At 34.7% G+C, this 26,715-nt stretch overlaps 1 protein-coding gene across 2 annotated transcripts in view; it reads left to right on the top strand.

Moving 5' to 3' along the window:
* LOC134529375 (cyclin-dependent kinase 17-like) overlaps positions 1 to 26,715 on the top strand; it is a 223,353-nt gene that overhangs the window by 162,147 nt on the left and 34,491 nt on the right. For both annotated transcript variants that reach the window (XM_063363372.1, XM_063363373.1), the window contains 2 exons: positions 8,511 to 8,742; positions 20,311 to 20,401. In XM_063363372.1, coding sequence (XP_063219442.1) covers positions 8,511 to 8,742; positions 20,311 to 20,401 — 323 coding nt within the window. The remainder of the gene's footprint in view (positions 1 to 8,510; positions 8,743 to 20,310; positions 20,402 to 26,715) is intronic.

Here is a 26,715-nt window from a genome sequence, read left to right as displayed (position 1 = left end):
CCAAATGAAACTTTGTGAGTTTGAAATTACCCTGGAATATATTTGGCAAACTAAAATAATAATAGTAAAGAGTGATTTCAATATTTTAAAAAACCTTATTTATTCTGGTTTGGTATTACAACAATTATAATAAATACTCTCCATGCAATCTCCCTTCAGGTGTCGTAGTGCAGTCGTAGTGCTCGATTAATAAGTTAAAGGAGCATGGTTCAAAACACAGCAGTGCAAAAAATTTTTACTTTTTTTAATTTTGGATTACTGAATTATAAAAATTGTGCCTTAAGCGAATATATATATGAATACTTTTTTTGTTTTATTTGCTATAATAGTATGTCATATATAGGTCAGTCCATTGGATTGATTATTTCATACTAGGTAGGTCTATGACCTCTATATTGAGTTAAAGTAATTTAACTTTGTTAGGAAATTAGTGTACGTCAATTTGCATAGGTAATAAAAAATATAACTTTAAAATAGTACAACTATCCTTTAATACTTAATAATTTATAGTCATCTATCGTTTGCAGAACCTATATAGCATTAACATTTTAATGAATTTTAACAAAATGGGCAGTATTTTAATAAAATTCCTTCTTGTCAAAATAGGGTCCAAGCCAAGGCTTAGTATTTCTTCAGGTCTTTTGTGTTTTTATCAAAGTTGTTTCATTATATAGTTTAACCTTTCGCTCTGCAAATTGAAGGATTTTATTGTCGACATAGCTGCTCCGGTAGGAAATTCTAGCGGCAGTTGCAGAACTACGTGCGAGTCCTGTTCAGAAATTTAGTGATTGATATTGAATACTTGTCTGTATAATTAAAAACATTTATGTATTCTGAATATTAGTGATAAAAATTTTATTTGTTAACTTTTTCAAGTGTATTTTAATGTGTATTTATTTAAGTGAGGTTATATGTATGTATAATTTATATTCATTAAAAATTATTACATTATTTAATAAATAATTCAAATTAATAAATTAAAATAAAATTCAAAATATTTTTGATTCTCATTATTATATATTTAACTTAGGCAAATAATAAATGTTATACATATTTTTATATAAATATAGAATACTGAATATTTATTTAATTATTGTTACATAAAATTTCAAATTAGTTCAGTGTCTTAATCAAAAAGAAGTGTAACTTCTAACGCACATACATAGTACATAAGTACACACACCTTTTTTTTTTAACTTATGCTACTTTTGACCCCTGTTGTTCACTACCTCACCCACTTCATTGAAAGTGAACAGATTACATATGCCTGCTACAGGGTGCCTTTTTTCTTCCTCAAGTTTTCATTCACCATAATTGACAGCAGTTGCAATACCATTTTTAAACTACAGGCATATAGTGATAAGTGATTTAACACACAAAAAAAAAATGGAGGTAAGTAATGGATGTAAAATCCTGAAATAGTTATCCTCCAAACATACTAAACTGTTTATTGATACAAAGATAATTTTTCTTCTATTATTGCTCAAATATGTACCAGACATGAAGCTAGTCTCACCTTTTATTGCAGTAGATGTGCACTCTAGAATTGCGCCCTACTCTTTTAGCATATATTAGAAAACAATAAACCCTACCACTTGTCAGAAGTTTTAGTGGGTGACTGCTTACAAACTAACTAAAAAAAACTGTGTTCAAGATAATTTTTAACCATTGGTCACAGGGTCAGGGGCCCTATTCTTGATGCTGTCGGAATAATTCCTTTAGAGGAATGACTTAAATCCTACAGAGATTTGCTAAACCTTATTCTTGAACGCTCACTAGCGGAATTAAGTATCGAAATGACGTCACAAACTGTCGGATTTATTCCACCACCTCCTTTGCTTGCGAAATCACAATTTCGCTAGAGATTTCAGAGGTTTTTGTTTTTTTGAACTTTGATTTGTTGAAAATAAAGGCTTCATTGTGGTTCTGAAATCATGTGGATGGTTAGTTAGGTTAGGTACATTTAAATTTTGTAAAATAGTGCAGATGCTTAAGTTATATTAGATTAGTTACATTTAAAACCAGCAACAACTTATTCACCTCGTATGTGAGGTATGTTCAGATTAAAATAAGCGATGTGATACCATAGGTAAGCCTATTACTGAGTCGTAAGTTGTATTTTATTGAAATTTAATTTAATCCTAAAGGGGAAAACATAATTTATTTAAACTCTTACCTAATATGTTTAAGAACATGTCCAGTTTACTGCAATTAAAAATTGCAACACTAGTGACATTTCAACCTTCAAAATAGGTGTGTTTGTGAGAAATACTTGTATATAAACTAGCATCAAGATTAGGGACCTGAAGTCTGAGGAAGTATGACACCTGTGAACTTGAGTCAGCTCTGCTCTAAAACTGGTTTTCTTTTTAATTTTTGTTAAAATAATCAATTTAATTGATATAAGGTTCTTCAAGACACTGTGTTAATGCTGCCAAATTATTTTCAAGAGAAATGCTATAATATATTTTGACTATAAATTTACAATATTGAAATTTATTTCATGTCAAATTTAAAATTTAAGTTTTCTTAAGAGTGAACATTAAATCAGGCGACTTTGAAAAACCTTGAAAAAACCTGCAGTTTGATACTGTCATTTGATACTGCCAGGATAGTGGCCACCCTGGTGCCATTTTAGCAAAAGTCATATTTAAGTAGTAATTTTTTTGTTTTTTAAATTTTGGGATCCATGTAGCGAGATGTGGCTGAAGTTCTGTAAAACTGTCTTAAGTACTTATAATTAAAATTTAATTTCATCTAACAGCTAGATGTCGACTGAAGTGTGGAAATACTGGGAATATTTTAATGTAAACTAGTCACACATTAGGACTCTTTATTCTGTTGGTATGTGTTAGGGCACAACATACTGTTGAAATAGATCATTTTGTACTAAAAAATTTGTAGTCTTCTAATTATTTATTTATTAAATAATTAATTTTATTTTTTTAAAAGCTTTATTAGTCAACAGCTTGACTTCCTCAGACATTACATATACATGAAATACTGTGCAAGTTATCTTAAATACACAAATTTTGAAAACCAATGATCCAGAATCAGAATTGAGTTGCTAATCGAGGTAAGAATCGACATAAGTATCAGAATCAATTAAATGTCTATATTTTTACATCTCTGAATTTTATTGAATCTCTTTTTATTTCACATCTATATTGTAATGACTGTGGTAAAAATGTTCCCTTCATAAGAGTTGTTTTAGTTAAAATTCTACTATATACTTGCAATGATCATCAGAGAGTAAGATATGTTATCTTTTATTTTTTCACACACTCATCCTTTAGCGAGAGTAGATTTGCCATTCTGTGGCAAAATTACCAGTCATCTACTTCAGTACCTTTTGCTTTTACCCCATTCTCTTAAGCCAGTAGGCCTATGAATAGTGTAGGAATGACTGGCATTTCCGCCTGCTATCCTTGGCCATATTCCACAAATGCACAAGATTTTATAAGAAATTAATTGTTACAAGTTTGTAAAAAGAACTAAATAATTGTATTTATGAAGCAACAAGTAAATAGCTTGTTGCTGACAATTGTACTGCTTGTCAGGTACAGGTTTAGGTGCCAAACTTGTAGCTGACAATTGTATTTTACCAAATTATTTTACAAATCTTAAATGGTAAGTAGACAGCTTTACAAATGAAAAAAGTAGCTTTGATTTGTAAAGTGATATGATTCAATTCTTCTTCAGAAGATGAAGATATTATTCAACAAAGATAAGGATAGAGTTCAGGAAAAGAATACAGTGTTTTATCGCATAATCGTTGCATATTTTATACTAAAATCAAGTCTAAGAAGTAGGGGTGCTATTTTTATGTGAGAAAAGCATTTTAATTGAAGTAAAGTTAATTCATAAAAACAAAATCTATTCATGTAAAGTATGTTTAATTAAAAAGTAGAGTATACAAAAGCACGCTAAACAATTTCAATTAATAAGTCATGCGGTAAAAACATATTTGTTTCACTTTAAATATAAATTTGGAAACCATGACCTGAACGTGAGCAAGAACTAATGCATAACTATCGTCATAGTACACACTAACCATGAAAGAGTGCGGGCTATCAAATGTAGTTTACTCAGTTCTAGACAGAGCGTGTAATTTGCATGCAATCGGCGAACTATCTATATTGATATTTGCCTATGTGTGCGTACTGTATACGGGCATCAATATAACCAAACATGATGAATGATGCCAACTTGTGCTAGCTACATTTTTATACATGGTCCACAGCGGCAGTGATGATGAACAGGTAAAGGTTAACACTTTTGAAAAGTCTCTAAAAGAAAATTTACTCATCGGACAAATTTGTCTTTTTGTTAATTAAATAAGTAAGTGGTAATATCTGAATGATTAATAGAGTTCAATTTTAAAATACTTCATTTTATGAGCAACATCTTATATGGGGGAAAAAAAAGTATATCTTATTTTTAAAATGGCAGCCCCGAAACATTTGACCATTTTGAACGGGAAATCATATTGTGCCGGTACACCTTTACCAAACTGCAACTTGAAAACCGATTGCTGTTGCACGGTGCTTTATCCTGTCATTTTTACTACCTAAATAAAAGGCTCAGAATCTAACAACGCAACCAAAAACATTATGTGATTTTTATATGACAATTTTTTTTTCCAAATTTTGACACACTAATATAACAGTGTGACGATTATGCAATAAAACATAGCTTTGATTTGTAAAGTGATGCGATCCAATTCTTCTTCAGAAGATGAATATATTGTTCAACAAAGATAAGGAGAGAGTTCAGGAAAATAATACTGTGTTTTATCGCATAATCGTTGCATATTTTATACTAAAATCACTAAAAACACAGTACATTTTAATTTTCAGTTAATGTATAAGTTTTATGAACATTTTAGGAGTGCTGTGAAAATGGAACAGTGGCTTGAAGACATTAGCTTGTTTATTTTCTTTTTTCACTTAAATTCCAGTGATTAAAATGCATGTTTTTTGAACACTAGTTTTCACTCTTTTTTCTCTGCCAGCTGCTAACTTTTACGGTTTTCTCGTAATTTGCACGAAAAATATATATTAAAGTTGTAAGGAAATTCTAAATATCTATGCTTTTCAAGCATACAATTTATTACGGTTCGTTATATACAAAATAAACAGATGTTGCGTCAATTTTAGTTGTTTTATTTTTTCAAACTAGAATGCATAGACGAATCCAAACACTTTCACTGTTTCATTCACTCGTTCCACATACATCTGCCCGTCGAAAAATGCCCGCAGTTCGCGTGATGTGAATTAACGAAAATAACGTCCTTCAGTAATCTTTCACTGCAAGTACACGAAGATGGTGCGACCTCGAACAGGGCCGCACCCAGCGAAAGCGAATTTCGCTAAGAGCCGAACGCCGACGAAGGTGGCCGCAATTTCTAATTTAGTACAGTTCGAAAGAAAATAAAACAAATTAGGTTGACTTAATACTCGGCCTGGCTCTGACCACCAACGTTAAATTATCCATTAGCAAATTACATCATAATTTGGCGAGAAGCCACCGAACGCGACCTACTGGGGCAGCGATCGACAGACGACTGGTGAAGTCCTGCCACACTCTTCTCCACGCAGGGAGTAGACGTCACATGACCTCACCGACCAATCACACGCACGCTTCTTTCACGCTTAGAGATACAAGCCAATCACAGAACAAGTTACAATACATGAAAAAGCCTTGTACATACAGAACTTTGGGCTTCCCCTGATCTATCTCTTTTCAATTTCACATCGAAATCGGGGACTCCCATTCTCGTTCTCTCTCCCACACCGTGAGAGAGCAGTTATCACTCAGTTCCCACGCAGGGGGAAATTACCGTCTTTATCTCGGTTGGCGGGGAAGCACTGTTTCTTTCTCACTCCCACTTACAGGCCTCTCAAGCCTCTCGTTCTAACCATTACACCAGACACAGTCCCGTGATTTATAATTATATTACAATACGTTAATAAAAATTAAGAACAGCAATCATAATACAAATTCCTTTACCAAAATTAAACTTATTGAGAAAAACCTGAAAAAGTAGGCCTAAACAGGTAAAAATCTAGTACAGCGACTTCTTTGTGAATAATTACATAAAAAATACTGATGATTAAAAATGTCTAATAAAATACACAATACCTTCTCAAAACTCTCAGCAAGTTAAAATAACATATATTAATAGCCATAACGTCTGATTCTACTGTTTCATAACCTATACATCACTCAAAAAACATTGACTTATTACTGCTTACATATACAAAAAAGAAGTTTAAAAGAAAATTTTTTAATTAGGAGGGCAGGGTTCTGCAATGCTACAAATTTAAATTGACATTTTTTCCCAGTAGTGGAAATGTTTTTATTGTCTGCGTTTGGTTTTTGTTACAATATGGCAGCACATCTTAGACGTATTTTGTCAGGTAAACAAGAAAAGGTGAAAAGCATTGAATGGAATTTAATCAAGCTGACCAACATGAAAGCAGATTTACAATTTCATTTTATTTTTTCCACGTGAAACAACCAAATGGGAAATTTATTCACATGACATCTAGTTCAGTGGCCGGTTGTATCTTTCTGTACGTGTTCAGAAGTTTAATGCTTATGTATGAAGACATTTAGTGAGGTCTTTGTGCCGTCATAATATCCACAAACAATAAAAAACAGTATAGACAGTTGTTTAGGTCAGTGTATTCAGAACTATTTACTTGTCACCAAAAGGGAAAAAGACCTGATTTATGCATTTTGCAGCATGTATAATGATATAAATTTTTCTAATGGCTGGAAGAATGATGTTTCTGATCAGGTAAAGTTTATGAAACATGTAAGTAATGTGAAATCTGCCAAGAAAAAAATTAGTTTTTTTTTTCCGAGGTGTACTAGCAACACGGATTTGATTGAAGCAAAATGCTATTTCATCAGTTATTTCATTTAGTGTTTGCTGATCAGGCTGGAAATTTGTTTGGGAAATGTTCCAGACTTCAGACACAGAAAAAAGTTATAGTTGTGGGCACACAAAAACTGCTATGATAATCAAAGAAATGGAATCCAGCACAAGTATACCACAGTTAAGCTTTTGCAAGGTGGACCATTTTAATCTTACTGATGGTGTTCCTGCCAAGTTGGCAGGTATGCACTAAAGTATAAGTTGCTTCTTGCGAGACTGTATTGTTATCATGTTTTTGTTGAAGTTTCTGTTAATTAGTTCTTACATCTGCACTTTAAAGATGTTACTTTAATTGGAACTATCTATGCACCAAAAAATGATACTTTTTTTATTTATAAACAATAAAAACAGGGACCTATATTCTGCCTAGCAAGGCATGTTGCTGCAACATCATCCGTTTGGTAATTTTTTTTGTATCAGCATGGTTTGTGTACTATTTTTACAGGAACGTGCGTGCAAGTCAAAAAATCAACATTTTATTATAAACAGTTTCAAGTTTTCTCGTAATACCGTATAAACATGGAATCATCTGCCACCAATATTAGATCAAGTTGCTGCATAGTTTTTTTTAGTCATTGTTTCACTGGCTGTACATATATGCATGGTTGTTATCATTTTCCCCCAATACTAAATTAAATTATATTTGAAAAATAGAATATCAAAGTTTTGCATATTAGTCTTGGAAACATTACTTTTATGTAACGTGGTGAATAAAATTGGTAAACATGTGCTCTAAGAGGCCTTGTGCCATGTATGCATCTCTGTGCCAGTTAATATTGTTAAGTGTTATGTGGTAAGAACTATTGGGTTCGTAACGTATATCCCAATTAATTGGTTCAGTTTTATTTATGTCTAATGTCAGCACTATAAATGTAATTACTGAACTCAAGATTTCTGTCCACAACAATTAGTCTTGCATTGATCATTGAAACACTGGCTTGGCTCGACAGTGGCTTGCTCTTCTGTCTGCCTCTGTCCGCTTCCTTCGCACACTCACCCACACCACACCGCAGCACAGTCCTCAACTATCGCTCACTCTTCTTCATAACAATATGGGTAATTAATGATTTAACTAGACTAAGATACCAAAATAAATTAAATTTATATTTTTGCAATTTAGGGTTGCCAGAGTTTTTATTTGTGCTAGTTTGAATAAATATTAATTGACTCAATTCTTTTAAAAGTATTATTTCAAGGCACTTGCAACCTCCATTTTCAAGTAATTAGAAAATCTTTTTTTTTCTTGCCAAAATCAAATAGTTTATTTTGTTTATAAATCAGTTCCTTCTGTAAAGCTTAGATTGACTGCCACAAGTGTATTAACAATTTTAATTTCCTCCACCAATTGTTTTGGTTTTCCCAGGGCTGTTTGCTTGTAGATATTAATGTTATCTGCACTTCGTTACAAGAGCTTTATGTAGTAACTGTTGAATATTTTATGTTACAGCACATTTTCTTAGTAGAGTTCAATTAGTTATATTTTAATTGGTTATTGCAAGCAATGAAATGGTTGTTTGTATAATTCATGCATATGCTTATTATAGATTTTTTTTTTATGTTGTAGGGGTGTGGGGTGTATATTTTATGAGATGGCTTGTGGACGCCCGCTGTTCCCTGGATCCACAGTTGAAGAAGAACTGCGCCTGATATTCCGAGCCTTGGGCACACCATCGGAAGATTTATGGGGTGGTGCTGCTTCCATTTACATGTTACCTTTTGTTAGTCCTGAGCCATTGTTGACTAGGGCTCCTCGCCTAGATGCAGATGGCATAGATTTGCTCACTAAGTTCCTTTGTGTAAGTATCTCTAGAGTTTAGATGTTACTTCGAGACAAATGAGTATATTTTATGGTATAAAGTATGGAATTTTGTTTTGTGTAACTTTTGAAGGAATTTTTGGTAAAATAATTTTTCTGCTAAAAAAATGCATTGTAGTAGTAAGTATACAAAATGAACAAAATTTTGTGTACTTTTATCAAGTGTGTTTTGTACAATCTGCCACAGTCTGATCATAATCACATATTTTTGGAAAATGACATGGTAAAAATGATTACAGTAAGTCTTTAACAAACATTTGGTATAACAGACACTACATTTTGTTGCCTTTAATTTGGATAACTGACGCCAAACTCGTTACTGCGGACATTTTCACGTCACAGCTTACAAAGGGACGGGGTTGGTACTTCTTAAATAGCCTGCATATTCACTAGTATCTAAGTGCTGCACTGATTACACATACAAATAATTCTTTCATGCATGATGGTTATTGAAGGATGACAACTGTTTTAAAAGAGTGTCTGCTTATAAAATTACATTATTTTTGCTGGACAAACATTATTACCATTAAAAAAAATAATTAAACAATTAATGTTAAATTATGCATAAACAAAACAGTACACAGTACTTAAACTAAATTTTTATTATTATCAACACATAGATACCAGATTGGCACGTACAAAGTATGCAATAAATACAAAGAAAATAAATGTAATGATAAACCTCATGGATTATGTTGCACTGCTGGCAAGGTTTAGTTTGACATTTTTGAACCGCCAAGACCAGTTTGAGATTTGTTACATGACAATCATCCGTGCTTCCAAAATGTATTAGAAAATTAAAACCAGACAATAGAATAACTTATTTCAAAGCACTTCCTTTAGTGTGAAATATATTATAGAAAAAACAGTTGAGCCCACATTTAAATTCCAAGGGTAAGTTTACCCCAATATCAGAAGTTTATTCCTTCCAAAAGACACCAATCATCATTATTTATGAACATATTTCCTTTCAATTGAACATCAGAGAAGACCATTTTCTCCTTCCACAGTGATGCATGGGCTTCCTCTTCCCTTCCTCTTCACGACATTCTTCTCAAAAGACATGACCTTGAACCGGAACCAACAACAGTAAAACGGGATCTCAGGCGCCCTGCTGAGGTAATACCATTGCAGAACACAGAGGACATGCAATCATAGCATAAGGCCACATTGCTCGAACATACAGTGACAAGTTTATAGCTTTCTTGCTGATTTCAGCTCGACCAATTGATAAAGACATAGCTATTTCAAAACTTTTTAAGAATTTTTATTTCAGTAAATAATTTTGCAAAACAAAAAAAATATTTCGCTGAAAATGTCACTGACATAACAAAAACAAGAATACCAACTGTGAAATTTAACCCAGGTCTTTTCCGTACAACTAGCACTTTCATTTCTCTATAACTAATATAGCTTTTTGATTACAATCCAATATTATTTTTTAAATAGTATATTTTGCATCATATCTTATCTGATTTTCTGGAAGTATGTATTATTACATAAGTAGCCCACGTACAATTTAATCACACCATTTAATCATTCATTACATACATGAAATCTACATTAAATTTTAACTGCTGTATGCTTTGCATGCAGACACTAAAATTCGCACTTCGCCTTTGCACCATTTAAACTGGTGTCTCATATTGTGATAATAAATTACCACGCTGATCAGCTCGAAAATATACACTAACCGAAAGTTGTATTAAAATTATGTTTATTTTATAGTGTTCTATGAAATTACTGGAGGTAATCCCAGGTATCACACCAGCAAAGTGACAGATACCATCCGGGGGTGCAGTAATGGTTTTATTTATGTTGTGCCCCTTGTGTAGTTAAAGAAACTTTATCTATGGTTATGAAAATACTGGAAGCTGCATCAAGTGGGCGAAACAGTAACTACTGTATACTCAGAGGACACAAGGGAGCAACCAAAAATATTAGTTAGTTCTCACAATGGGAATTAGGAAGGAGGATCGTATTTGAAGTGAAAAACAAATATGTTTGCTTAAAATTTACCCTTTTTATTGTTAATTAAAATCTGCATTATATTATTTTGATGTCCTTTAAAATTACAAAATTACCATTATTGGAATTAATAATTAATTATTTTAAAAGGGGCCCGGGCCATTTGAAGTCATTAGTTACAATTTTATGATACATTTCATAAATGAGACTATGAAAATAACCATAATAGTTTTAACATTAATAAATTTAATAGTTATAAAAAAACATTAATTGCTCTGATAAATGTTGCATAGCGGACTGTTCACTGGCGGAGCATAATTAGAAGGTTCTGGGCTTCAATCTCCGAAGGATTGGCGTAAATTTGGTAGACTAAGTCTTGAAAGGAAACTTCACTCCAGTCTTGAAACATTTCTTGAACCAAGTCTTGGACCCCACGATCTGGGGTTGAAGTGAAGTGAAGTGAAGTGAAGTTAAGTTAAGTGAAGTGAAGTCAATCCCCGAAGGGAGGCGGCGCGGGTAGTCGCGGTGAACCGTCGTGAAACATAATGCGAAATTACTACTTGGCTAAACTAATGGCAAATAGCTAACCAGAAGAATAAAAAAAAATAAACGTTAGGGAACACTCCCGAACTTGAGAGATTACATCTCTTAACTAGGTTGCGGCGGCTGAATGTGTAAAAGGCGCGGCCGATGCAGCTCCGGCACGAGATGCTATCGTGGTGACCGCCGAAGGAAGAATCTCTCGCTCTTCCAGGTGACATGAAGTTAAGTTCGAGCGAGAGGCCCGGAGTCTTAGGGAGTGGGAGAAGTGGCCTCTGATTGGTTAGAATAAGCCCGGCGGAGTACTTGCTCCGCCCTCCAAAAAAAAAGATATGAAGAGGACTAATTGCCTAACTTAAAGGGGCCTCAGAGGTGCAAAGCAGAGCGCTTTGTTGGGGACAACAGGAACTGACTCTGTGTTGGTACGCAAGAGTCCCGCGGGGGGGAACTAACGAAAGCTTGTACCCTATGGAGCCCTCTTGGTGCGAGCTCTGTCGGGGAGGAAAGGAACTTAGATTAAGTATGGTCGCGGCCGCCAGAGCGCTCGCTCCAACGCCTAAGAGAAGGTAATTTAGTTCGCCGTGCCACCGGGAGATGGCGCAAGCTGTCCGTTCGCCGGCCCGGGGTCTGTTATAGAGACCGGGAGGGAGTTTATCCAGATGGAAGGATCTGGAATGGATAGAGGGGAAAAGAGAAGGGGGCGGGGTAGTGCTGCGTAGTGGGAAAGGCCGCCTACAGGACTCCCGAGGCGTGTCGGGACCGACCGTTACCTGTGCCGGCGAACCTGACCAATGTTGCTTCGGTCAACTGTAGCTTGATCTACGGGTGTGCCTAAGAGGGCTGACGGAAGCTAAGGTAGTGTGTGGCAGGACGTGCACAGAGCACTGAAGGGGTGCGAAATTTCACTCGCGTACGTGCAGAGGAGCGGGGAGACATGAGACGATGCTTAATCAGGACTTGAGTGGTGTGGGAGCCCGTGGATGAAACGGCCGGAGACAAAATTAAGTAGGAGAGTACAATACTGAGATGCAATTTTGATAGGCTGTAACAGGCTTCAAAAAAATATACTTAAAATATTTATTTAAATTATACTAAGCCTAAAGATGAGCCAGGAGAATATGACAATTTATGGCTCAATGTTTCTTTATAGAAAATTCAAAGTTGGTATGATTATTCATGTTTTTCACTTTAATCTAAAGATCTGCCTTGTATTTGATTAATATTTTGAATTTGCTTGCATTTCTTTAAAATTCTAGCATTTTGGACTTGGATACAGGCATCTGTGACTTAATTTTATACGATATTCCGGCTACCACTTCAATCAAATATTGGTGGTGTATTGATGTTGAGTGTTCAGCCATTGTATTATTAATGGCAATAAATATTTAGACAGAAACTATTGACCAATATTTTGATTATTGAGCTTTTTCGAAGTTTTCAACAAAAAATTATGGGCACTGAAAAACATGGTTTCTAATCTGGAAGATTGACTTGAATAAATCTATTTATATATGTGAATGACTTTAGTACCAATATAAAATCCAGACATTTAAATTATGCTATTTATTTCAACAAGAGTAAACTTGCCAACACAGTCTTATTATTAAATTATTATTCATTTTAATTTACATCAAGCAACACGTGAAATGGTTTTTCAATTCTCTAACAAATAATGCTTTTCAATCAAAGTTGCAAATGCACTATCAAAATATTTTAATACATCAGGTCTTCGGCATGGTGGTAATTAATCTCCACTACTTTTTAATATTTTATAAATGATATGATGAATGTAATCGAAAATTCAAAATCATTACTATGTACTCATGACATAAAATTGTAACAAACCATAATTGTAAAATACGATTTTGAAGCTCTTTAGCATGATATTTCAGCTATTCAGACCTGGTGTTTTAGGGCGGTATTCCAAAACATTCAGGTAAGGTAGCGAATAAGCACTACCTTGTTGGGATACAACTGTAACCTATCTCGCAGACTGTATTCCAGAACGCGTCCCAATCCAATTCCTGTTAGGAAACGAAAAAGCAACTGTTTTAATAAACTGTGCCCTGTACGAGGCTAGAAACTGATTTCAGTGCATTCTAGCGGATGTTTGGCAACCATCGATGGATTTGCTACGCCAAAATCCTACAGATAGCAGCACTATCGTGCGAATTAATTGGCGTATTTTAATTTTCTCAGGTAATTTTAAAGTTGTTGATTATTTGTTTTTATGACCATTTAACTATTCAAATATATTCCAGAATAGTTTTTGCTATTATAAAGTTTTATTTGACACACTAAAACATATTATACATCCCCCGATTATAATTAAAATGACTATATATGAGTTAATGGCGCCAGATGCGATTCAGCCATCTGGGAGAAATCAACGAAAAAGTGAGCTCTGCGCATGCGCGTGGTTTTTGCAACGAAACGGCAACAGATAGGACACCAAAAATCAGTGCCCTAAAAATAAGGTACTGCCCGTGTCCTATCGTGCACTTGGAATATGGTTAGGGTACAGGTATCGCATATTCAACACCTAAACCCTTATTTTTGTGTCTTGGAATACGGCCCTTAGTAAACAAATGTCTGTGAGATACAACAAAAATTTTTGTTTAACCTTTAGTAATAAAACTCATTATATTAATTGTAATTATCAATAGTAAATAATGAATGACATTAAACATAAACATGTTCACCACGTTTAAGATCTAGGAGTTACTTTGGATACCTTCGTTATTTTCTTTTGGTCGGCGCAACCTCCAGCCAATCAGGGGCCAGTTCCCCCACTTCCTAGGCCTCCGGGCCCCTAGCCCAAGATTTTAACTACATGCAGCCCTATAGATAGATTGATTCGTCCTTCTGTTGTCACCGTAGTCGCTTCTCTCTGTGGCTTCTCGCCCGTGACTCTCTTCGGAACCAGTCTCGCCGCGACTAACTTAAGGAATGTGATCCTATGTAGTCCAGGAGTGATCCCTAAGTTTTTATTTATTTTCTAGTTTGCTAGTCGCATTAGTTTGGATTACCGTGTTTTATTGCATAATCGTTGCACATTTTATACTAAAATCAAGTTTGAAAAGTAGGGGTGCAATGTTTATAAGGAAAATTTTTTTTGTTAGGTAAAGTTATTCATTAAAAAACCTATTTATGGAAAGTAATTTTTTTAAAGAAAGTAGATTATACGAAAGCACGCCAAACAATTAAATTTAATAAGTCATGCAACAAAAACCTTTCTTCAACTTCAAATAGAAAAACATAATCTGTGACCTGAATGCGAGCCTGAACTAACGCATAACTATTTTCGTAGTACACACTTACCACGAAAGAGTGCGGGCCATCAAATGTAGTTAACTCGGCACTCGACAAAGAGCGTGCATTGCTTGTAATCGGCGAGATATCGTATTCGACTATGTGCGCGTGCTATATACGGGAAGCAACATTAGCAAGAATGATGCCAACTAGCGTTGGCTACATTTTTATAAGCGGTACACCGCGGCAACGCAGACGGACAGATAAAGGTTATAACGTTTAAAAACTTATTTAAAAGAAAATTTACATATCAGACAACTTCGTATTTCCGTTAATTAAATAAGCAGTAATGTCCGAATAAATATTAGATTTCTACTTTAAAATACGTTGTTTTATACGGATAAAATACCTACACAAAGTGCTCGAAATCTAATAGCGGGACCAAAAACATCATGCGACGTTTACACAAGAGGTTTGTTTTATCCAAATTTTGACGCCCTAAAATATTGGTGCAACGATCATGCGCGTGCGACGATTATGCGATAAAATACGGTACTCTGTAATCTCGTAGCATGACTCACGCATGGCTACCGCAAGCACTCGTGCATCTTCAAAGGGAGTGATTTTCATTATTCCACCCCCAGAATGGTGAGATGGTGCAAGAGTTCAGGTTTTTCTCCTACTCAAGTCCATCACGAAATTTAACTAAATTTACATGCTGGCTTCTTACATGGACATGAATTCTACGCGTCTCTCCCACTTCCAGTCACCGCCAGTGAACAGTCAACGATCAGATATTGTTAAATAAGAATATACATAGTCCCGCACGGGTTGGGCTAACGATGCTTGTTGAAGGATTTATGTTAGTTTTTGTGAAAGCTTGATTATGTCAAAGGAAAATGCTAGATTTATATTCCAGGTAAAATTAATAATCTGTTTGTAATTTGACGGCCAGGACCCCAGTAATTCAGATCTGTGTAATTTTGTAATTTTTGAAACTATTAAAAGAAATTAACAATAAAAAAAGAGTAAGCTTTGAGCAAACTTTTCTTTTTTATTTATTTCTTCATCTACGTTCCATTTTATACTTCATATTGTTGAGAGTAAGTTTCCTTTTTTTAATGTTTTTCCACTGTATACCTCTGAGTATACTGTAGTATATTTAGCCCACTTAAAGCAGCTTCCAGTTCTTTTATAACAAAATTAATACAGTAAAACCTCACACAACAAACTCCTTTATAACGAAATCCTCGGTATAACGAAGCAACTGTTAAGTCCCACCAAATCGCTATGTAATCCTATGTATTTATACCTGTAAATAACGAAGCATTTTTTGGATGCAACGCCAAAAACACCCGCTACAGTGAAGGTAAAAAACGGAAAAATATTCAAAACATTTTTGTAGGATTGTCATAAATTTTCAATTTTGCTTCGTAAATAAATTACACTTCTGCAAGTATACAATACTGCAGCCATCTTACAACTGATTGGCCATGGAAGTAAGAGTTACGGACGTACTGAAACGCTCTTTGACTACCAACATAAGCTATCGTACTTCGATTAATCGATCTTCCGAAACTGCCTAGAAAATTTCATCACGTGAACAATTTCATTGTTCTGTGAAAATGTGTGATCGTTTATCCGTGTTGTAATGAATGTCGATAACTGATACAGATTCTGTGGAAGTGTTTCTTAATTAAAATCTGTAGGGTTAGAAAGTTTTTTTTGTTCCATGTTGTAGGGAGGAATAAATTATTTAACCAGTTATGTATCTTGTTTAGAGGTTAAGTTTTTCTGGGTTAAATTTGTTCGCTTGTAGTAAATAGGTTATGGTTGGACAAATCTCATGCAGTAATAAATGAGACTTAACTTTCAGTAATTTATTGTTAGTGTTCGTAAAATGGATAAAAAAAAAAAATGGAAAGCAATTTCTCTTACAACGAAACTGGAAATTCTACACGCAGTAGAACAGGGAGGTAAAAAAGCAGAAATAGCTAAAAGATTTGGCATTCCAAATTCAACGCTGTCAACAATTCTTTCCCAACGGCGAGATTTGGAAAGAAATGCTGTTCATGGTGCGGACAGAAAATGACAAACTACTTGTAAAAATGAAAATTTGGAGAATAAAATGTTTGATTTTATAATGGAATGTAGGTTAAAGAACATACCAATATCTGGGTCTATTATTCAAGAAAAAGCCAAATACGTGGCCCAAAGAATGGGGATTGACAATTTTCAGGCTTCAAAAGGCTGGCTGCAGAGATTTAAAAGTAGGTGGAATTTAAGTACTCTGAAGACAGCAGGTGAGGAGGGGTCAGTTGATCCATCTGTGTTAGAGTCATGGCAGCCTAGGCTACAAACACTAACAGCAGGATATTTGAATGTACGATTTACATCCAAAATTTTATTTATACAAGATGAAACTAAAGCTGTAATAAAATGCCAAAGTGGATTAATTAATTTTTGGTGTTCATGAGAAGAAAATACCATTATTGTTGCTGAAAGTGAATGATTTTTTTGTGATAAGGTGATTCATTATTATTGAATAAAATTTATTTCTTAAAAGTATAGTAGGTTTCTCAAAACATTCAGATTTTTTTAAAAATGAAAGACTGTAAATTTTCGGATTGCGGTTCGAATCAGCGATAATTGACTAAAACACAAATAACTTCATTAAAAATGTTTTAAATATTATTTAACATTTATAACGTTATTTATGATAGCATAAATTTAAAATAATTTACAAAGTTAAAATTTTAAAAAAAAATTTCCCATGGAACAGCCTTAACCTTCTTGACCTCTCTGGGGTGTTGTATAGTTACAGCCCACGTCTATTAAATTACCATTTTAATGAAAATTCCGTTCATTTTCCTTTTGGGTTCTGTGTCAAATGTGTGTAGGACTTGTTAAAAGATACAGTTGTCCCGTGTTTATGATCATTTTAGTGATAGTAGGTGGTCTAGTATGCTTTTCTTGGGTATCTTTACTTTTGCGAAGACATTTGCTATTAAAATAAATTTACATTTAAGTTTGAAAACTTGTCAATTTTGCGTTAAAAATGACTGATCATGGACATTGTGCAAAAAATAGCATAATTTGATTTACAGGGGTTGAGGGTGGGTAAAACATTCCAAAATGTTTAATACAACACCACCTCTATTACAAACCTATTCCCGAGAGCCATGAGGGTAGTAACATGTGGATTTTACTTAAACTCAATGGTTTGTAAAAAAAACTTACAGAATTCTTAATTCTAATTTTTATATAAAATAGTTTTTAAACATTACTAATTAAAGAGTTAACAAATTAATTTTTTCTCAAGAAGCCACTAAATGTCTAAAATAAATGTTGCTATTACAACAGTGTGATTTAAAAATTTTTTTTAGGCCTATGTATCACATGTATACAACGAAACCCCTTATTTACGTTACCGTTATTTATGTTTTCCCGTTATTTGCACTATATTCTTCAGGTCCCGTTTAGTTCCCATTTAGTCCAAAACAATACTTTCACGCGAATTACGTCTCAAAAATCGAATCCATCCCGCTATTTACGTCACGTAACAACCATAGTAGGCCTAAAAACATGTAAAAAACGTAACGTTTATAGTCGGCAATGAACATTTTAATCGCCTAATATACATATTTTATAACATGAAAAGTTGCTTTTATTTCTAAACATATAATAATTTAAGCCTACGCGTGTAAAAGTCCGAGTAATTATAGCAGGAGACAATCTAAAATGTACTAAGGAAAATTGTAAACTAACTCACGAATGTATAAACGTACCGGGAATGTCGGGAATATTACGACTTTACGAGGCTGCTTGTAAGTTGTGATACTATATTTATGTCACAACTTAGCCGAAATACTGGTACGATACATAAACTTCACAAGATAAAATGAGCGGAGTCTTGGTAACTATTTTATACGTATTTTATAATTTCGGAAATATTGTTCAGTTGACTCATATTTTTTAAACTAACCATTTATTTATGGGGATCGTAAATAATTAATTATTGGTATCAAGACATCAAGATGAACGTAAACTTGAACATGTCACAGCAGCGATAAAACTGGTGCGTATTCCAATAAACTGGTATTAGAACTGGACAAAACTGGTACATGGGAGGTGGAGCTTATATTTTTTTCCGCTAAGCTCGCATCTATTGGCTGGCTGCTGATGGAAGGTCACGAGTCTGGGCGGAGCATTGAGTGAGTTAAACTGCGCATGCGCAGCTCAGAGAACAGAGAGAGCCAGCCGGCGGCTACACCGCGCCGTAACAACAGCTGATTGAGTACGATGACCTTTCTCCGCGCACGGCGCGCTATGGACGGTAAATTTCCATCAATTTGTGGCCTTTTTTTTTTATTTCTTTACTGTGGTGCAATGCGTGTGTGTATTGTAGCCAGTATATGTTCTGAACGCTGCAGGATGCGACTGTATTTTAATTAACTTTAACGTATTTCTTACTTTTCCCTTTATTTACACTTTCCCGCTATTTACGCATTTTTACTTTGGCCCCATGAAAAGTGTAAATAAGGGGTTTTGCTGTATTAACTATTATTTTATCTATGGTTTTGAATTATCTATGTAAGTACCCCTTGATGAGCATGGATAATAGAGAGTTTTTACACTTTGTAGTATGGAGCTAATGGTGTAGTCGTAAAACATTGAACTTGTTTTCTAGAGGACTCGAGTTTGAATCAGTGAATCTGATTTTAACTTGTTTTCCGAAATCACTCCTGGAAAATGTTTCAATGGTTCATTAAAATAGGCCATGACCAATATTTTCCTAATATATTTTGCTTGTGCTATTGCGAGTTATCGTCCCTTTTTATTTATTATTTAATTCCTGTAGCTAATATTTTATGAGAGTTTACTTACTGATTAGTATTATAATCAAATGTTAGTATAGTGAGTGTGGCCATCTAAGTTTTAGTTATAAAGTATATAAATACTAACCACTTCTTATAAAATCACTGCACATAATTTTTGTCTCGATTTTTAATATCACATGTTATATTAATGTCACTAAAGAAATATATATATTATTATTTTTTTAAGAAAAATTTATATTCATTTGTCCTAACCTTTTGTTCCAACGACATCCTGCCTCAGTTTGTGGGTGTTGTTTCAAAATGTGTTGCACAAAAAACTTGAGTAATAAGAGTTTGCTATATATAATTTTGTTCTCAGTTTGTCTGGAAGTGTGTGTCATTAGGTTATTGAGCTGCTGATTAACAAATAACTTAATATTATTAAGGATACACAAGACTTTGGCAGAAATAGAACATAATGTGAGGTCTGCTTCATCTTAGTACTAATAAATTGTAACCCATAGTTATTGAGTAGTCATATCGCTTGCCTCCAGCTAAGATAATCTGGATTCAGTTGCCAGTGGGATCAGTCCCAGGTTTTTTGCAAGGGTAAACATGGTGAACATTTTAATGAACCAGTGGGTTTTCTTTTTCCCCATTATTGTATTCCATCTCTGCTCTATCTCATCTTATCACCACTCGTCTGTCTCTGGTGACCTCATTGTGAAAAAGAAAACAATTATAAATCATTGTTTCCATCATTTATTTGTTTATTGATCTTTGTGGTGAGTGGAATTTCTCTTATCAATGTTTCACTGCATTGGTGATTCTTCACTTCCTTTTTGCAGTAAATTGTGTTTTGTGCCAATGATAAAATTTAATGTAAGTGTATGTGCATCCATAATACTTAGATTCAATTTTGTATTATATCATTGTTGGTTTAATCTTGTTAACTTCTTGTTTTGTAGTATGATGCCAAAAAACGTATATCTGCAGCTGATGCAATGAAACATCCTTATTTCAAGTCTTTGGGAAATGAGGTTCTTAAGCTGACAGATGGTGAGTTCACCTACATTTTTAGTTTTTAAAATATCTGGTAAATAAAAAAAAATATGATAGGGAACTTAAAATCAACTTGATTGTGACACAAACCATGGGGATGACTCAACTACAAGTGCATTAAAGGCATAACAATGATTAAAAGCTAATTATATATTATGTGAATGTGGAGTGAGGCTTGTATCATGACTCCAAATGTGCACAGACTATATAGATGAGCAGGGACAAGTTTCCCATTCTTTTTACATTTCACCCTCATGCTCATACCCTCTGCCCACACTTATATGTTAAGGATATATTTCACTAACCAAACTACTCAATTTCACTATCAAGTTTTAGTTGTGATTTTTGTGTGCTTTAGTAGCTAAGTTAGTTAATTTTATGCATTTTTTGCATTAAGGAGCTAAAAATGGATTTAAATTGTCATTTTAACATGGGTTAAAATATTATAACCATAATTTTTACTTTATAAATGTATGTTAGAACCTTGCTAGTCTGAACTAATTGGGACAGGGACCAGTTCGGGGTGGCAAGAATCTTATAAGCCTAAGTAGGGTAGAAAATCATAAATCAATTTCAGTACAATATTATGTTCTGTGCTTAAATTGATCATCTAAATAGTCGGTTAGTAAATGTAATTGCTTAATTTTCACTTGTATGTACAATATATTATGTATTTGAAAAACTGTATATGAGTTTGTCATTGATATTTACTCATTTCAGTACATTTGTAGTATTCAATTTGGATTATCCAGGTTTTCAGACTAGCTGGGTTCGCACTAAAGAGGTTCTACTGTGTATGTTATATATATAATATGTATATGTATTTATATTAGATACGTGTATATGAAAATTTACCCTCCTGTCTCAAACTATATCATGTTTGTGCTCCTGCATAGTCAGATACTCAGACTCATGTTAGAAATGTACATACAAAATACATCATATGAGTCGTGTATTTCCAAAACTGGCCATCTCCCTCAAAACTGTTTTGCGAGAAATCGAGGAAAACTGTTTACTCAATTCCATGATGTGGCATTCAAGATGTTGTAATGTAGAAGTGTGTTAAAAAATGCAAACAATATTTAGTAAAAGTCCTACAAATCACAATTAATAACTTTAACAGTTATTAAAGTTTAAAAATTGAACTTGGCTGGTTTTGGATCTATCCATGTCATTTGGCCACTTTTGGAACCAAACCTGTTGAAAATACCAAGGGTGTAAAGAACATAAATGTTAATTGTGATACATTGTACGTGGTTACATTGTGTATATAATATGCCTAGTACTTGACTGACATGTTAACAATGCATTGTAAAGTACATACTTGTTTAAAAACATTTTATACATAAAAGTATTGTTACTGACAGATGAAATACGTTTAATTAAAACTATGACACCAGGACATACCATTACAGCACTGTTTCACCTTTGAGTTTTACAGTACTTTACACTACACAAATGATGCAGTATCCTCTGTCATTAGCTCACAGACATCATTAGATGCTTCCTCTGGTGCCTCTTCTTCATGTAGATCATGCAGTTGCAGGACATTTTTATAAAATTCTACGTGCTTGAGCTCCTGCCATTCAGCACCAAAATGTTTTGTCAGTAAGTTGTTAACATCCCTTATTTTAAGTGGGTTGACTTGAACACCAGGTTTGACAATACTAGGAAAGACACCTTTCAAAGTTTTGGCTCTCTTCATTGTTGTTTTGTAGCCACAGAGGTCAGTGCTCTCCTGGTCTCTCCCAGGTCTCTCCTGATACTAAAATGCTGTTTCCAGCCTTGTTCTTGATGAGGGACAGCCGTTTAGAGGCAGCAAACTGGAAGTGCCGCTGTTCTGTTGGTTTAGCGAGTTCTTTAGTAAGGCTTTCCAATCATAAACCACACATTGTGTCCCCACATGAATGGTAGACCCATGCTCAGCAAATATTTCAACATATTTCTTTGGATCACAAATCACCTCGTGAGAACGAATTTGTTTCTCTATTTTACCAAACACACTGTCTGGTGGGAGAAAAGAATGACCAACGATAGGAAAAATTATTTCTATTTTTTTCAACACTCTTTGGGGCCATGTTGACAAACCAGTGGGAAAGCATGGTAACCATTATAGAGTTCTTGTTTTGGCCGCCGCATCCATCTGCCACCAGTCTCGAAGTAATTATATTCGTACAATCAATATTACACAAAGTATGGTACACAGCAGATGAAATTTGGTTCGAGCCTGTTGCAAATTCTGACTCATTCCAGTGATTAATAGTGACTGTGTCTACATTAAGTGGAGCTCTTGAATGACCTTTTACAACAGTAAAATTATACTCATACAACTGGCGGCTGGCTATAGTAGGCGGCCTGATCTGGCACTCGTGGCATAACTTGGTTTTTCTGGCAATCAAAAGACATTGTCAGTAAACCATCAGCTGTACATGTAAGAATTGAATAAAATGCTTTTGCTTTTAACCTGTGTACCCTTTGTTGTGTCATCAGCTCATTTTTCTTTCATAAACTGGTTTCATGTTTAATTCTGTATGTTAGTTCAATGCATGTCGAACATGCATCTATCCTAGGTGTTCCAAACCCTATGTTGTAAAACTTCCTAAAAACAGAACGAAAATAACTTTGTTTTACTGATAAATTAGGGCTCTTGTTCTCTCTTTGAAATATACGCCACATTTTTTTAATATTTAGATCACTGCTTAGGTAGACACGCTCCTGAGTTTTACTTCTACAATAATGTACTTCAGTAGCTTTGAATCTCTCAATGAATTCTTTAACTGCGTTGAGCTTTGGAACAAACGATTTCAATCTATGGTCCCCTCCCCATCCTTCATGAGGAATTTAGCCTGTTTTCCTGTACCTGGAAACGACTCCTTGCGCTCTGTGTTTAGAAATTTGCAGAATTTTTAAAAATATTTCTCTGCACACACGGACCATCCTGCCTGATAGTTTCTTTGGTATAAAATATTTTATGGTTACCTGTTTAGCCTCCCGTTTACCTTCTGAGCAATGCCTTTTTGGTTCCTTTGCATTTGTGTGCTTCACTAAGAATGCATCCTGTCGTTGTTTATCACGGTGGCCGTAGAAACATTCATGGAAGTACTTGACATCATTCTGGTTAAGTGTTGCACACCGGAATGTTGGATTCTTGTCACAACACTTCGTCATTGTTGGAAAGCCTTGGGAAGAATACCTGAAACCACGTAAAATTCAGCTTTTGTATCTGCTAGTTAGTAACATCATGGAGTTAGCAACTAACATAAAAGAGAAAACTGTACAACAACATAAAAAAATGCAACTGTAACACACTCATCTCTCCCTTTTCTCTTTATTTTTCTTCCATCTGTCCGGATTTCTTGTTCGTTTTCTTCCTCTACCTTCTTCACATTTCTGTGGAAATTTATACATTTTAAGAACAAAATCTAAATTTTGCAACCACCACAACCTGTACAAACAAACAAAACAATCACTCCATAGATAATATAGCTATAACTTACTGGTATGCAACTGCGACTTTGCTGAGACAATACGACATTGGCGCAAATCACTCGGCCGGTTTTGGAACTAATTGGCGAAAATATCACATGGCCGGTTTTGGAACTAATATATTGTAACACATGGCCGGTTGTGGAACTAACCCAGGGATTGCAAGACGGTTTATTAAATGAATATGGCCGCTTTTGTAATTAACTGCTCCTTATTCACTGTGGGTTACCATGGAATTTGATTTTCTAGAAGAAAACCATTTTTTTTTTTTTGTGGAGATGGCCGGTTTTGGAAATACACGACTCATATGTTGCTATGCTTAGAACAAAGGTCACTGGAAAAAATGCCAGTGTATCATATTTGTGCACTTATTGACACTTCTATCAAATCAGCTTTCATAATTGATTTTTGCCTTTACTAGTAACTATGTTTATGGGATCCTATTTTCATGCGAAAAATTTTGTTTTATTATAAATTATCTAGGGTTTTTGAATATATAGTGATAAAGCGGTAAAAAATTATAAGTACTTACCCTGTACCCTAACAACTTAACTCCAGTGTGTGTGTGTGTGTGTGTCATAAAAATTTTTACCACTTTGACTTATATACCTTTGGCTGCATGAATTAGGCCATTGCAACTATATTAGGGTTGCACGAGAATTTTAATTTTATGCTAACTCAAGTCAAATATTCTGTAATTTTTACTTTCTTTAAACCCAGTAGTAAATGATAATTCAAATGGTGACACAGATGCCACACCTTGTTGAACCTATTAAAGATAATTCATTCTAAATAAGGTCTGGAAATCGTATGGGCACAGAAACATCAGAGGTGAACACCGAAAGTGTCACCTCAAATTTAATATCACACCCACAACTCTGGTTGGGTAAAGATGGATCATAAACATATGAGAAGTAAAAGTAATATTTAAATTAAATAAATTAATAATTCAGAGTATCTGGTTGCTGATTAGCAAATTTAATAGAGATAGTTATGGTTAAAGGAAAAGAAGATACATACACACATGGTGCCTTTTGGTTCGTCAAAAATAGTAACAATAGGTTTAAAATTTAAAACTCGTACATTCTCATGAAAGGCTAGAATTAATTGTAGAAAAAAAGCTGGCTGGTGCAGATAAAATTAAGTTAGCAGTTAACAATAACAATTTATGTGAAAATTTATGTGTGTGTGTGCATGTGCATGTGCGTGCGTGTGTGCGCACGCATGTGTGCATGCACGCACATGTGCGTGTAAACCTGCTAATATAGAGATAATAATTAATAAAATATCCAAGTAAGGACAGTGTTTCCTTGAAAATAGTCTCTTTGGAAGTTTCACTGAGCTTAATTTTTTTTTCTTGAGTCCGAAAAATGCTTGCAATAAAGTTCAGGTAAACAAAAAAGAACTTATAAATTCCTGTTTTAACTTATCTGCCTGCATGCATACAGAGGGTATGAATACGAGGCCTCCCTGAAGGGTAGTGGCAGATCCATAGGGAAACAGAGAATTCTGCCACAAAAACTGAAAACTGAAACTGAGAGCCGAAGTGGGGAAGCAGGAACTGGAGAGCCGAAACTGGGAAGATGAAACTAAGAACTGAAATGGGGCAGCTGAACCTGAAAAGCCAAAACTGGGAGCCGAAAGTGTGAGGGTGAAACAGGAAGGCCGAAACGCGGATGTCAAAACTGAGAGTCGAAATAGGATAGCAGCAGAAACGGGGAAGCCTAAACGTCAAAGCCGAAACTGTGAGGCCGAAACGGAAAATCCAAAACTGTGATACCAAACCTGGTAGGCCAAAACTAGGACTCCATTGGCTAATGGAAGGTTACACAGTGATAAACATAGAAAAGACAAGAGAAAAGACAAAGAAGCTAAGTTTAGAAATTTATTAGCAATAAAAAAAAGGAAGAGTGAGTACCAAAATCCACTGCATGTTGGGTAATTCAGTAATTATCTCGTAGAGCCAGAAAGTGTCTCCGCGAATGCAGAGAACAGAAGCACATTTAACCAGAAAAACTTAACACCAACTACATAATGGCATCATAAAACAGTGGGTGGGAGAAGAAGAAACTGCAAGCGTAGTAAGAACCGTGTTGCGTCGACAGAAAGCACGGCACACAGCCATCTGGAAAACAGCGCGATTATTGGCCGTGCATGTTCAAAAGAGCTGGAACAGGAGACGAGAGTGTGAAGAAAGTTGACAGTGCAGCTGTGATACCTAATAGCACCGTACCATGGTCATGATGATGAGACGTGCTCGAGGCTTCAATGGCGTGCAACAGGTAGGAGAAACTGAAAGGGATTGCAGAGACAGCTTGGGAAAGGAATGTGGGAAGAGAAAAAGCAGCAGTTGATCAGCACAGTTAGCGGCTGAAACTCCTGACGGGGACTAAAAATTAAACGCCACACCATAAATTAAAGAAGCAAATAATAGGAATAAATAATATTTGTGTGCCAAACATAACAAATTAAGGACACACAGTTTTACATGTTTCAGTAATTTTTTTTTAGTTTCTTCATAATGCAGCATATGTTTAGTTTTACAGAAAATGTTACAACTTTAATTAACAATGTAATTTTGCTTCTAAATTAGGATGTTAGAAATTTCAATACTAATTATTTAAAGGAAATCTTAAAATTTAACATGTAGCAAATGGAAACATGAATAAATTTGTGCAGTCACATTGCAGATACACGAGAATCAAGACACTCCATGCCCTCACCAAATGCCAACTCATTTCACACACCATCATCACACAGAACGCTCGCTTCTACGAGGCTGCTGGGGCCTACAGCAATGCCCTAGTTCGTGATCTCGGTAGCTA

Source organism: Bacillus rossius, chromosome 2, assembly GCF_032445375.1.
Source record: "Bacillus rossius redtenbacheri isolate Brsri chromosome 2, Brsri_v3, whole genome shotgun sequence".
NCBI classification, from domain to species: domain Eukaryota; kingdom Metazoa; phylum Arthropoda; class Insecta; order Phasmatodea; family Bacillidae; genus Bacillus; species Bacillus rossius.
The sequence above is the reverse complement of the archived record's forward strand: the minus strand, read 5'-3'. Positions and strand labels throughout refer to the sequence as shown.